At 40.2% G+C, this 14,823-nt stretch overlaps 1 protein-coding gene across 3 annotated transcripts; it reads right to left on the bottom strand.

The window, feature by feature from the left end:
* Nucleotides 1-517: 517 nt before the first annotated feature.
* On the bottom strand, nt 518-13,736 carry LOC105927755. 3 transcript variants are annotated; one of them, XM_036143350.1, is made up of 5 exons: nt 13,364-13,736; nt 7,540-10,111; nt 6,960-7,443; nt 4,292-4,366; nt 518-2,144 (listed from the first exon to the last, which is right to left on the bottom strand). In XM_036143350.1, the coding sequence occupies exons 2-5, from the start codon at nt 10,037-10,039 to the stop codon at nt 1,925-1,927; spliced, it is 3,279 nt and encodes a 1,092-aa protein (XP_035999243.1). In that variant the 5' UTR covers nt 10,040-10,111; nt 13,364-13,736; the 3' UTR covers nt 518-1,924. The 3 variants fall into 3 exon arrangements, with proteins under 3 accessions (XP_035999243.1, XP_035999245.1, XP_035999242.1); XM_036143352.1 differs by having other exon boundaries at nt 6,960-7,702; nt 9,169-10,111; XM_036143349.1 differs by having other exon boundaries at nt 6,960-10,111.
* Between the last annotated feature and the right edge of the window lie 1,087 nt (nt 13,737-14,823).

The raw sequence follows: 14,823 nt of genomic DNA, 5'->3' as shown, positions 1-14,823 counted from the left end.
GCTGAAGACATTCACAATCACTATAAGCCCATATTTCCCTCTTGTGCCATTGGTGTAGAAACTCATTTTTACTCAGTTATATTTCTTCTTTGGCATGTTTTAATTAAAGGGCAAGGCAAGCTTTAGGAGCTCAAGAGGTAATATCACATTTGTTGCTTTCCTCTGTGTGGATGTTTGTTGCTCCTGAGCTCTAGCTGTGTTGCTTTAGTTTGAACATAATGCCAATGAATCGTTGTCCGCACTACTGTTCACGGGTGTGTAATCATACACGACCAACCGGTCTGTGACTCAAGCTTAACTGCGTCCTTTTGTCGTGTCATTTCCCTTTATGAACTTCAGATTGTTTGGGGATTTTGAGACCGTCGCACAATTGACTAAGACATAATGGAGATCTTGCTATTTTCTGTACCCATGTGGCCTTTTTGCATCTGTGAATAAGGTTGGATATGCAGAGGATTTATTAGAAATCAGAATAACACAGCACAGGGGAGAAATCATCAGTCAGTAAAACAAAGCCTGTGTTCCTGACATTTTATTCACAGGGGAACAAGGTAACAGGTCAACTGTCAGTCAGCTCCATTAATCTCAAAAGTGTAAAGAGGACAGAATCGCATATAGAAAATTGGTTATAGAAAGAGGTTGCGGTTAGTCATCAAATACAAGCGCACATATTGACATATTTAACATAAAAAAGTAAAGCAAAGAAATCCTTAAAGATTCTACTAATTGAGAGTAACAAAAATCTGACTCAAAATACTGACTTTAAGTGTTGACAGCATGCATTAAGCAGGGATGAACGGGGTAAAGATAAAAATGCAACAATGTATTTTGGAGCGCAGACAGCATACTATTGTAATATATAAAACGTAACAAGCTGCAGACCACTCATACATACAATTCCTCACCAAATTATTCATACCCCTTAAGTGTACTTGCCATTTTCTCATGTTGCAATTAGAAACTTCAATGTATTTTATTTACATTCTATGTGATATTCTGATACAACATAACACTTTTAGGATCTGCTAATGTCCAATTTCTTTTTTCAAATAAAAATGTGAAAAGTTACTAATGGTTCCACCAACATTTTTTAAGACAAGAGGACAAGAGTTTTAAGACACCCTCATTCAGGGTGGCTTTTAACAAGTTTTCTGCTGTATGATATCGCAACTGTTATATGTTTACTCCTGACCTCTGTTGTGTTTCTTAGTCTTCATGGTTCTGTTGTGTTGTCCAATGTTTTCAGCCAAACCTCAGAGTTCTTCATAGAACAGCTTCATTTGTGTTGAGAGTCAATAACATGCAGGTATGGTCTAGTTAACAAATTAGGTGATTTTTGAAGGCAATTGGTTGCTATGGACTTTAATTAGGGTTATCAGGGTAAAGTAGGTTCAACATCAATGCACGTTTTTTTAAATTCTTATAAAATAAATAAAAATAAGCAAAAGCCTGAATTTTATGTTGATCTATCGCATAAAATCTCAATATATACTGGAGTTTGCGGCTATGATTTGACAGAATGTGAACACGTTGCAGCAATATGAAAACCTTTAAAAGGTACTGTATATACAATGTGCATATATACACTCAGTTTGTACATTGCCCGTAACAGAATTTAATTTTTTGTCATTTGGCAATAGTTAGTTTATTACCTTGTCTGAGCTGCCTTTAATCTTGTCAGCTTTTGTGACAATCAAACATGAAGAAGCTAAGCTACAGGATACTTTAGCTCTTAGCCAGGGATACAATATGACTGGCTGATTGGATAATTAGAAGATAAACCGATTGACTACTGCCTCGCATGATGGGCAGCTGACAGCTGCTTTTTAATTGCTGTTTTTAATAAGATTTTTCCAGACTGTAGCATAGAGAAGAGTTTTTTTTTTAAAAAAAGGCTTGTTCTGCTTACATATAACATAGAGATCTACAGTTGGTGAATCTTTCTTGGGATCCACTTGAGCAGAGTCTTGCACAATTGTTTGCTCTTCAACTTTGTCTTTGTGAATTTCTTACAGATGACATTTCGCAGCGGGCCAAAGTTTAAGGGTTCCACTAGATGGGCGGGGAAGCTGTTGCTGTCATCTGGTGAGCGATTCAGGACCTCCAAGAAGTGCCTCTCCTGCTGCCTGAAGTCATACTCAACACTGAAAAGAGAAATAGCAGACATCTAGAAATGACTAATCTGCAACGCAAGGGATCACATGAAATGTATATGAAATTAATGAAATCTATCCAAAGAAAGAGCAAACATGAGTTGAGGATTTTCAGATTCTTTGCATGGATTTTAAGCCACAAGTTACTTCAGAGCTGCTCCAGACAATCAGCCTTGTGTGATGGTGCTCCTTTTGTCCAACTTCTTTCCTCATCAGACTTTAGAAGTGGGTAATGACTTTGAACAGGAATACGTTTTCCAGCATGACAACCATATCCTTCTAAAAGCACATGTCTTCTTTGAATTTACTGATCTCTGACTTGGCCTTTTACGGATGGATGTCAACATGCAGAATTTACCACTTCAACATCTCTCTGACACATAAAAGCAGTTTTGAAAGTAAGTAGATCAGGAGACGTGTTTTAAATAATTCAAGACGGAGACAGTTTTAGGTTTCACTTAGACAGTAGGCCTTTATTGTCGGAATGATGATGATTATACTTTCAGATTTAACAGCCTCACTTATCCTCCTTCCGGCTTCCAATGTTTCTGGGGCAATTGTTGGAGTTTTACCTTTTCTGCTGCCTATGCGTGATGCAACATTTCTGTAAATGAGTGCAAGCCAAGACAGAGCAGAGACATGGCAACTACAAAAAAAAAAAAAATGTTGCAGCGAGTCCTAAAACATGACATGGGCAACAAAAAAAGCCAACACACATCAAAATCCTTTGTTATATTGAAATCCAAGACCAAAGACGAGCAATGCTACTCTTTAATTGAGTAAATATTAAAGTTTATCTTTCGCAATAATGGATTTAAGTAATTTACAGATGCGGACAAATGCCCACACAGCTCAATGAAGCATTGTCTCATTTTGGCCAGAAAAGTGATTAAATCAAAAACAACACTGTAACATGAGCCTGTATGCCTTTAGAATGTAACAAAATGAACAAACAAAATTGTGAAATTGTTGCTGATTTTTTTTTTTTAAATAATGAAATTGGTGATGTCAATAAAACTGAAGATGTTACAAAGGAGAAAAACTCAACTTGACGTGAGATGATGGCAGCTGGAGCATCTGTCCATTACTAAAAAAACAAAAAAAACAAATAAAGACAGGGGAGCATATATACATGGGGAGGGAGTGATTACCAGTGGAACCTGTGAATGACAAGGAAATCCCACTGACATAGTTTCTGCAGCATGGTGGACTGGCGGCTCTGTTTTGATCTGGAAGAAAATGAAGCTCCAGCTTCAAACTTTGACTTGCTCGGTGGAGACACTGCAACAGACATTCTTCTGGACTGAGGGTCCTCATCTATGTGGTGATGCATGAATATATCAACAGCACAAGGCTGCATTTCTCCTCATCCATCTGACAAAGACGCTTTTCTAGAGAATGACGTTATTCATTAATTTATATTTGAAGTGACCAGCGAGAACTGTTTGGTTACTGACTACTAGGGGAATTTCTTCACAGTTTTATTTCTCTTCTGTTGTGGGTTATGTTTTTAAACTGTTGATCAGCTGATGTTTAGGTTCCTAATCTCATCCTAATCATATCCTAACGGTTTGTTTGGAGATGTTCATAGGAAAGGAACGAAACAGCAGGTGCGAAATCTGGGGAAGGAACTAGCAAAGGAGCTCTCTTTGCAGCACAGAGTTAGCATTTACATTTTACAGTTTTTTTTTTTTTTTACTGTTTATTTTGTAAAAGCTTTGTGGTATGCACAGGGATAAAAACCCTTTCCTCCTGTATTCTGAAACAAAGGTGCAGCGTTGAACTTTTCATTAGGTGATATGCAAATACATCAAGTCATTCATTTTAGGGAGAAGTGAAAAACAACATCAAGCTTATGCACAAATCGAATCTCGAGCCAACTCCTTTTAACAAAATCCATGGCTTGAAATTGCACCAAAAATAACTGGAGAGATGCTGTTTGCTAATTAAAGTTCATGTCTTCTTCCCAATCATATTTGCCCTGGCTTGATCAAACAAAAGCTTCTCACATTCAATACCAGCAAGTGGCACACATTTTGCAAATGGACTATATTCGTTATGCATCAAAAGAGAGTTGTGTATCTCACAGGGAAACCTGTAAATGTCTTGTCAGATGTGAGATTTCACTATTCTCTCACCTGTACACAATACACGCAGTCTTCTGGCAGGTAGAGCAGCTTTTCAGGTCCAGTCCACTTCTACCACCTCTCCGGCTGAAACAAACAAACGAAAATTGCTTACATAGCTCTCATCTGCTCAGATAAACAGTTCAATCATCTTTGCGCTCATCCTCTCCTCCTGAAATCATTCAGACTACTGTTGGCAGTGATGAGCTGCCTAGCGCGCATTTTAGTTAGACATCCGTCTCTTATTAGGAGTCAGTTATTCTGAAAGATGACCTTAGAGGCAGTCAGAACTTATTAGCACACAGCAGCCAGTGAGAATGACTGACAGAGACACTTTGCCAGAAGGCCGTGTTAATTCCCCTTATTTTTCCCAGAAGAGCTGTGTGGCTAAATAAATCTCTATGAGACGTGGCCCCTTGAATTGCCCAAGTAGGTTTCTGTCACACTCAGACACACAGTCACTGACCTGTTTGCAGGCTTTTAATGATGTTGCAGCTCTACATCATTGCACTAAGAACCATGACTTATAGCACATTTGTCACCTAAAGTCACCTCCAAAACACATATGTGTGACGTGTTACATCATTGTTTCTTTAATGATGACCACAAATTCTGTTTTTTTGGTTACTATTTATAGTAATTTCAACAAACTAGTTTAATGTTAGCAGTAAACATTCAAACATTTTTTTTTTTACAAATGCCTTGTATTTAAAGAAACTCAAGCTAATGATGTACAATATGTCTTCAGTGCATCATTAAGTTCTGGGGCAGAATAAACAGGGTTGGAAAGTAGAGGCTTGGACACAAAATGAAAACTTTGGACTTCTGCGGTAAAGTAGGCAAACAGAATAAACTGTTTTTTTTTCAATAAAGTGTTTATGCATTTATTAGACCAAATACACAAATATGTTTTATATTTCAGATGATTCTTAAGCCAAGATGTGCAACAGATGAACAGTAATGGTTTTTGATACGGCTCACCCCCAGGGCATACATTTGTCTGGGGTAGTGTGAACAGCTTAAACGTAAAAAAGCTGTCTGTCTGTTGCACTCCAAAAATATTGCTTATTTGCAGGGCAGTCAATGAGTGAAATTAAAGTAATATTAAAGTAATATTAAAGTAAAGTAAAATTAAATAATATTTCTCTTTTAAGGAACATGGACTGTGACTGATCATTGCTACCACAAAGTCTAAAATCCTGACTCAACCTGAAGTGGATTATTCAACACTGAAAACCCAATCTTCAAAGCAGCACCATGTAACCTTTACACTATACCTGTAACTTCCAGGTTTAGTGCCCCTGGAGGCCACCAGCAACACTGCACTGTTGCAAAATGAAACAGTCTACCTACGTGTTTTGGAATCTAATAGCAAACCACTTTGCACCAGCAGATTGAGAAGTCATCAAGTTACTTGTAAAGATGAGGCCACATTCACCCTGCAAGATTAAATCCTACATCAGAAAAAACAAAAATATGTCTGATCAGCTAATTGTCATATGTATATTTTTTTGTTGTGTCATGTGAGCTAGAGTAGCGCTCTAGCTCACATGACACATTCAGCAACAGATCCGTCCCTCTCCAGCACTTAAATGATATAAAGCCAATCTGAATTAATCTACACATATTATTGTTTGATTCTTAAAATGTTGATCTGATTTATGAAAACAAAACCTGGGAATGAGTGGGGCCTGTTACAGTTATTCAGGAGAAATGTTCTAACAACTGTTCCTCCTGTTCCTTCCTTATTGTTCTCCATACAAATGCCTGATTTATATAACAACTAATGATATTTTCCACAACAATACAAAAGGCCAAAATGAGTTTTCTCCGTAGGGTTCCTGGGCTCTCCCTTAGAGATAGGGTGAGAAGCTTGATCATCTGGAGGGAACTCAGAGCCGCTGCTCCTCCACGTCGAGAGGAGCCTGTTGAGGTGGCTCGGGCATCTGGTTAGGATTCCTCCTAGACGCCTCACTGGTGAGGTGTTCCGGGCACGTCCCACCAGAGGAGACCCAGAGGAAGACCCAGGACAAACTAGAGAAACCATGTTACTCGGCTGGCCTGGGAACGCCTTGAGGTTCCCCCGGAGGAGCTGGCCTAAGTGGCTGGGGAAAGGGAAGTCTGGGCCTCCCTACTAAGGCTGCTAGTCCCACGACCAGACCCCGGATGAGCAGAAGAAGAAGGATGGATGGATGGTGTATAAATCAAAAATATTACAGTAGGTAGGTTAAATAATGTTATTTTATTGATTTTCCCAATGCCATACTTTTCTCTCAGGTTGTTACTCTCACTCGAGACACATTTTTATGTTCAGCACATTTCCTATAAGAAGATCCTCAGCGGAGGAATGCCTCCAACCTTCACTTTCTGTGAAAACCATCAGCTTTTGTAACAACAGTTTAAAGGTTCATGAAATAACTTTGACCAAAACAGCTATTACATTTTGCAGCTTGAAGTTGTTTCTAAGGTGGTAGAAGCCTAATCCCAGCCTAGCCCTTAGTTTTAGCCTCCAAAACCAACTAATCAGAATTAACACTGAGATAATGCACCTCCCTTTGAAATCTATCCCTAACTGGTTACAAATTTAAAATAAATCACATGAACATTCTGTTGTATCATAAATGTTGCACAAGTTATTTACCCAGGTCCCAAATTGCCAAAGCTGAGCACACATACTTACAGGCTGTTGGGAGCGTTGCATGTCTCCAGGTCCTGAATGATGTTAAGCAGGGTGGTGATCCTGTCCTTGTTGGCTGCCAGGCTGGCCTCCACAGTCTTGAGCCTCTGCTCCAAGCCGGCAGATGTGCAACACTGCGGAGAAGGCGGCAGCAACAGGGCTGCACCAGACGGGTGGGAGTGAGACAGCCTGGGGCCTCCTTGCCCTGACTGAGGAGCAGACGGGCTAAACTTTAAATCTGGTCTGCTGATTGCCTCCACCTCTCCGGACCGGAGGGGCGGACTTGATTTAGGGAGCAATGCAGACGGCGGTAGTACAAACTCCCATTCAGGGCCTGTGTGCGCTGGGAGCCCTCCTTCGCCGGTGAATGATGCTGGCACACTGACAGAACCTCCTGGACTTGTGTGTGTTTGCCTTCGTAATGTAATATCAGAATTGCAATTTTGGCAGCCTGTAGACGGGGTGATGGATTTTACCTGCGTGTTTGCTTGTGAGAAAATGGGTTCACAGTTAGTTTGTGTTGTGACTGGGGGCAATGAATAACCGGGATGCTTCTGCCCATCTGCATTGTATTCACACTTACTATTAGCATGGCTGGCCGCTGTACCCAATGCAAACTGTTGTGCGTTTGAATCTGAGTGGCTGGCGGGTTGTCCTGGTGGGCTTGTTGCATTGTGTCCCTTGGGGTCTGTGTGTATGCATCCTTGTGGATGTTTAAAGCTTTGTTGTTCTTTGCTCAGATGACCCTGCAGATGAAAGGCGCTTGACTTAATTGGGGAAAAGCAATTCCGAGGGTTAGTGACCTTGGAACACTTTGAATTTGCATGCTGTTTGGACTCATGTATCTCTAATTCATGGGTGGAATTATCTCTAAATTTGTTTTTATCACATTGCAATTTTACAGTGGGGCTGATGGCTGGATTAGAGTGTTGGCTTTCAGCCTCAGCAGCACTATCGGCGGTTTCTGTGAGTGGAGTTGTTATGGAGTTGCTCTGCTGACTGGGATTGAAACACTGAAAACAAGGTTTATCACTGTCTTGACCTCTGATGTCTGATGTTTGCATGTGATGAGCTTTGTTTTCATCCTCATTGCTCCTTAGCACTTCAGTCGTCTCTGTTAACTTAAGCAAACACGTACTGGATGCAGCGACATTATCTCGTCTTTCTCTTGACGGAGAAGGACGAGAGCCTGCCAGGTATGTTTTGATGGACCTGCATCTCGTATTTTTATATACTGTGAAATGTCTTGCAATGTTAGAGCAGAGAGCTGCAGGTGATCCACCTCGGGAATCTGGAGATTTGGATGCATCAGATACTGTGTGCGTAGAGGATGCAGAGATATGCAGCGCAGGTTCAGGGTTTAAGGAGCAAGGCTGAGCTGAGAGGATTTCTGGAGCCACAGCCTTATCTGTGCTGTTTCTACATGTAATTTGAGCTGGATTACCTTTAGAATTCAAAGTGATTTTTGGGACAGCGGAGCTCAGGACTGAATGTGCTGCAGGTTTCTGAGGCGGATTAGCAGAAGCAGGGAATTGAGCTGCATTGTCGATAAAAGATATCTTAACTGGTGATACGTTGGCATCGCTTGACAGGGGCTTTTCCTGGCATTTATATAAATCAGGTGGGAAGCTTAGCAGTGTTAGTTTCGAACAAGGTTCTGATTTAAGAATTTGTGCTTTGTGTGTGGAGGTTTCTCGCCGTGCACTGACATTACTATGTGTGGACCTCTCCTCCAAATTAAAAGTTTTCTTCATAACTGTACCGGGTGTTCTTTCAGTCCCCATGGTGTACAAAGACGATGGTGGACTTTCGGATGCAGCATGCACAGAGACACATATATTTACAGGATTGTCATCTTGAAAAGAGTGGTGGGGTGATGTGTTGAGGCGTCTGGGGGAGGCTTGAAAAGTTTTGATTGCTGTGGCCATTTGAGGTGTCAGTTTAAGACTTGCGAGGAAGGGGGTTTTACGCTCCTGCATGGATTTTGTGATGCAGCTTATTTTGGAATTCTCCTGCCTGCTTTCAATCGTGGCTTGAGTAACTGTGACAGTTTTAGTGTGTAGGATGGTTTCAGGTTTGATGGATGTCACCTCACTCGAAGCATGTGTGTGAAACAGAGTTGCCAGACTACCTCGTGAGTGTACTGGACATGCAGGGTGGGGTGTTTGTCTATGACTGATCTCTCCGTTAAGATATAACAATTGTGGATTACCTGCACTCTGTGTCTTTTTAACTCTGCTGCTCTGAGAGTTTAGTTGGTTTTGTTTTGATATATGAGGGAGCTGTAAATGTGTGGCTGTAAACAGAGATGTTAGGCCTGGCTTTGATGGTTTCTCTCCAAAGACTGGATCGGAAATGGGGCTCTTCTCTTCCGGCATGACGCCTCTGGAGGTTGCGGACTGCTTTCCACCACAGTGGTCGCATATCTTTCGCACCGAAGCCAACGATAATAACTGCGTCTTTCCAGACTGATCTGCACAAGGGTGGTGTGGGACTCCTCCGTGAGAGGTCGCGGCCTTCGCGGGCTCGGCATCGTCATTAACTTCGCTAATGCCACCAATTGCCTCAGAATCAACAACGCTCCCGTTGATGTAACGAGTGGAAGGTTTGAGTCTGGGCCCGGCGCTGCTGGCAGTGCCTGCAATGAGGGGATTGGTTTTAATTGCTCCGCCAAAGCAGTACGTACCACCACTTCTCTTCTGACAGCTAGCAACATCCTTTGAGGGGACGCCTCCAAGTGCTTTGAAAGTCACTTCCTTTTTGATCTTGGTTTCCTCAGTTTTCTGTCTTAAAATAGCCTTTTTCTCATTGTCATTCCTTGTGTGTGATATAGCTTCGGTTTCCTTGGTGATACAGCTGTTAGATGTCTGAGTAACGTTGTTCGAGAGGCTATCATGTAGCTGAACGGGTGGTCTCCTAATCCCCGGGGACGTTTGAATGGCAACGGTGCACTGTCTCCACGTCTGCAGCAGAGCGCCTCCGCTTCTGTCTCCTCCTGTTGTCTTCCAGCTCCGCACCTCGACCGAGGCGGGAACGCCCAACACCGGAACCGGAGTTGTCAGGTCAGCCGCTCGCCTCCCCATCTCTTAGTTGGCCGACTCCAAAGTCTGTAAACTCGGGAGAGGGGCACTGTTTTTCCACATCGTTACGTCCGTCTGAAAGCATGAGAGGAACAAGTTTAGAGTGAGAGATGCTTGAGACGGCACTGCAAACAAAATCTGCAAAGCAAGAAGGATTATTTGAAACAATGCAAAGAGTGAGAATTGGAGACAGATAAAACTGCTTCAGTGCTGCTGAAATGATAGAAAGATTAAGCCATCAAGAAATCAATTGGAGACTTATGCAGTTCCAGTTTTTCGTGGAAAGTAGAAAAGAAATGAGAATAAAAATAATTTAAAGATAATAAAAACGAAGTGGTTATTGCTATGAAAACAATTTATGTGCAGACGCACCAATCAGAGATTATTTTGACCAATATCCAATCAGCATTTTTTTTTTACAATCCTCCAGGCAATGGGACAGAGGTTTTGAAAGAAAGAAAAAAGGAACTGCAGCATTTTTGCTTTACCTATTTACAAGGCTGATGGTAAATGAGCACCTTTCTTTTTTTTTTTTTTGCAAACGTCAAAATGTAGGCGTGCTGCATTTAGCAAAGTATGTTTTTTACAAGATCAATTCAACATAAACAACAGCAGAGTTAGAGTTAACACTTGCGAGGGAAAACAAATATATATATGATGTGTTATGTTAAATCATTTATTGCAAAATACGGCAACTGTGGCTTGATGGGTTGAGTAGTTGTGTTGCAATTGGAAGGTTGTGGACTTGATTCCAGCTTCCCTTTGTCACATGTCGATGTGCCCCTGGGCAAGGCACTTAACCCCAAGTTGCCTTCCGAGCCGTGTTAGTGAGTGTGATTGGGTGAATGTGGCTCTAGTGTACAGCGCTTTGGGTGGTCAGTATGACTGGAAAAGCGCTATATATGTTCAGTCTATTAACCATAACTATAACGGAACCTTAAAGAGCCATTCTGTCATGAACAATTGTTTCTATTTATATCAGGACAGGAGAGGACACTGTGTGCATGTGAGAGAGCAGTTCCTATTGCTGTTGAGTAAATTTCATCTAATACGCTCAGCTTCCTGTCATCTGTTGTCATCTAACTCTGTGTGGCGTCTCAAAGATCAGCTGACAATCTATTGTGCAAAATACAGATTGACTCCTTCCAGTAGTTTCTTTCACCCTTCCTGCTCCCTTGGACTTTATTTTAAGTAACTCACTTATACTGACAGTGACTAACTGAGTCTTTCAGGGTTAAAAAGAAAATCACCAAGTGTTATTGTTCGGAAGGAGTTCAGTTGTGGGCTCAGAGCAGAAACTCTCTGGTGACAGTGGCCGAAAAAAATTTAAATAAACCGGGACAAACTGCTGCTGTCCATACTGGACAACACCAAGCATCCTCTGACAACACTTTCCCCAGGAAGAGCATTCAGTGGCAGACTGCTGTCCCAGCCCAGCTCCAACGACAGATTTAAAACTCTTCATTCCCTCCGACCATCAGACTGTACAACAGCTCCTAGTCATGGCAGGGAGGATAATAATAATAGACAATCAGTACTGTTTACTTCCATATGCACTTCATCTGTACTGTTTTACTTACTTTGATTTGCACTCTTTTCTGTTTTGCATTGCTTACGGTAGCTATGGTTTAGTTTCAATGTATGTTTAATGTATTCATGTCAGAATCAATGTCAGAAATCAGGGTAAATATACCTGATATATTTTATTTAGAGGAAAATTTTGTTTATCTCACTTCTATTTATGTTCAAATGATTTAATTGAACTGGAACAGAAAATTTAATTTAATGCTTATCAATTACTTTTTTATGTAGTCCTTGGTTGAATAATTTCTTAAATTGATTATTTTTTATTATTATTTGGTAATTTCTGAAATTGATTTATTTAATATTTGTTAAATGTGTGTTAAATTTGTTAATTGTCTGAAATAAATAAATAAATAGATAAATTAATTAATTAATTAATTCATTCATTCATGTTCTGTATGCTACTTTCCCTTAGGATGAATTAAGTGTTTGTCTGTCTGTCTGTCTGTCTGTCTGTCTGTCTGTCTGTCTGTCTGTCTGTCCTTCCATCCTTCCTTGGTTCCAGCACCACCTGGTTGCACTTACTCATTGTGTATCACAGATCAGAAAAATCATTTTATTTCTGAAAAGGGTTGGCCAGTTATTATATCAGTTATCATTATCATAAACATTTTCTATTGCTTTTTGAGCAATGACTTAGCTTACAAGTGACATACTTTACTTGATGATATTTACAAACCCCTAATGTTATTGTGTGGATTATTATTTTCCCTATTTTCCCAATATCTGATTTAAAGTATCGATAAATATCAACGCATTTGAAAATATTAAACACTTGTTACTTTGTACAGTTTAGCGATATAATTCATTTACTTCATGTAGCTGTCATCCAGAAGGGGCCTATTTCATGATGGGTATGTTTTTATTAGCATTTCACAAATGCGGTGACCTGTAGTCTTACCACATATTGTCAAAAAAAGATGAACATTTCATTTTTAATGATTCTTATTGTTGTTACTTTAATCGTTATTGCAATGAATTCAACAAAATATTGTGATACAATTTTAAACCATTATCATAAACCCCTATTTCTGACTAGATGGTCAAGCAAAATATGTCACCATTATCATTACACGCCACACCACAAAGACTAGAATTCAATTAACATCCTGTGGACAAAAAAAACAAAACTGCAGAATGCCTACTGCTACAATAAATACTCATTTAAATCTAATACACATATAGATGCAATACCCTTCCACATCAATTGTCACATGCTTTTATCATTTCCAAGTGCCATTTTCCTCCTGTCATTTTTTGATCTACACCACAGTCCAGCAACAAGGCAGTAATGTGTGGCTTTTGGCAGCCGAGCAGGCTTTTCATTTATCTTTGAAAAGACACCCAGTCCAAAAGTGTATGTGTTTGTGTGTGTCTGTTGCTTGCAAGTGCTGATTTATGAGAAATGTTTCACGCAAACACATCCTGACATCCCTTTCCTCCTCTGCTTCCCTCTTTGACAACTTTCATCCACATGTCTGAACTGTAAGAAGAGCCCTAAATCAGCTACCCCAGCAGGGAGCATTATTTTGGGTTTTTGGGTTAATGTTACTTGAGGTAAGTCAACTGACCTATGTCTGCTTTTACCGTCTAATGATAAGCGACAACTGTCATGTTCTGTTAATACTTCGTTAAATCCCTCAGTGCAGAGCTAAAACAAAATACTGAAAAAGCCACAGGACATTTTATAACAACAAAATCTGTTTGCTGCAAGTTTAAGGGTATTCTGATCTACACCCTTACCTTAACACCCATGCAATCCAGCTTCAAGTTTTCATTACTCCAAGTTTGTATAGGTTCCCAAGGTTTGGAGAGACTTTCCTCTTGTATAGCGAGTGATCAGAGATCCCAAACTCAGGAGTGTAAACGCCGTCAGCCCTGCAAAGCAGCGCCTCTTAATAAGGTCTCGATTCCATCTCTCAAAGTCTGAACTCATCTACCATTTATTGATCTAACATCCAGCTGAGCCGTGTCCTGCTGTTTTGGTTCTGCTGCTCCATGCCCACTCCATTGTCAGAGCACGGCAGCCTGCTCCAAGGGGCTGCAGCCCCTCTCTGTCCTACTCTGTCTTGTCCGTTGTCACCCCTCTTCACTCTCTCCTTCTCTCACCCCTTCTTTCTCCCACTGTCCTCCTTCCCAGCATGCGCGCGTCCTGATGTAGGGTGAAGGGAAAGCAAAGGGAGGGGAACGAAAAACAGACAGGAGAGGGAGGAAGTGACTTGCATCAGCAGCGTAGGGAGCGTCTATAAATTACTATGCAATTTAAATGAAGCATAAAAATGAAGTGGCAGCAGTAAAATAATTGCAAAGCAACACGCAACACTCTGAAGAAAAATATGAAAATAGCATCACTGGATGGACACTATGTGGCAGTGGTCATTTATTTGACATACATATGGATGAAGCTCGTTTTTCTGTTATTACTGGTACAACAACACGGTTAGGTTTTCCTGGGCCGTCATCATTTGGCAGCAATTGTAGTGACATTTATTACATTTTGGTATTGTGCACTCCATCACCAGCAGGATAACAAAATATGCGTGACTACAGTGATTGAAGCATAAAACATTAAGAAAGTATGACCAGTTATTGGGCCATTTCCTACACGCTTTTCATGTTTGAGTGTGTTACTGAACATTTCTCTCTACTCTGCAGCTATGCAACTGAATAACAGATAAAAAAACAAATTTAAAGGCATTAAACCCAAATTAATTTCAGGATTCCAAATCAGAGTTTTTAAGATATTCAGCTTATAATTAAAATAAATAGTTCTGTGCAGAACTGAAGTTAAATGGATTCAGTTGGATTTGAAAAAAAAATAAAAAAAAGTTCTGTTTACTTTTTCTTCACACTACCGTCAGATGACATTTGTTGTGAATTGACCCTCTGATCTGAATGTAAGCATGAAATTAACGTGTATTTAACCAACAATTCTATTTTTTTTAATTTATTTTATCTATTTATATTTGGGACACTTGACTATGGCATTTCTTTGCAAAATAACACTGTACACATTACACTGTACGCTGTGCAGTGCAATGCAATGCAAAAATATTTACACCCTTTACAGAAGTATTCACATCCTTTGAAATTTTCCATAGTAAATCACATTAATACCACAAAGAAAAATCTGTAAAGTGTGATGATGTATTCATCCCCTTTACTCTGGCACATATAGAAACAATCACCTTTAGAAGTCATCA

This window comes from Fundulus heteroclitus, chromosome 11 (genome assembly GCF_011125445.2).
Source record: "Fundulus heteroclitus isolate FHET01 chromosome 11, MU-UCD_Fhet_4.1, whole genome shotgun sequence".
NCBI lineage: Eukaryota > Metazoa > Chordata > Actinopteri > Cyprinodontiformes > Fundulidae > Fundulus > Fundulus heteroclitus.
Note: the sequence above shows the minus strand (reverse complement) of the source record. Positions and strands in the feature narration are given on the sequence as shown.

What these genes read in the sequence shown, in the direction of transcription:
- LOC105927755 (XM_036143349.1), bottom strand. Translation starts at nt 10,039, where the DNA reads ATGGGGAGGCGAGCGGCTGACCTGACAACTCCGGTTCCGGTGTTGGGC. An exon ending in TGCAACGCTCCCAACAGCCT is followed by an intron (nt 4,367 to 6,959) that starts GTAAGTATGTGT and finishes TGTTTGTTTCAG; the next exon opens with CCGGAGAGGTGGTAGAAGTG. An exon ending in ACTGCGTGTATTGTGTACAG is followed by an intron (nt 2,145 to 4,291) that starts GTGAGAGAATAG and finishes TTCTCTTTTCAG; the next exon opens with TGTTGAGTATGACTTCAGGC.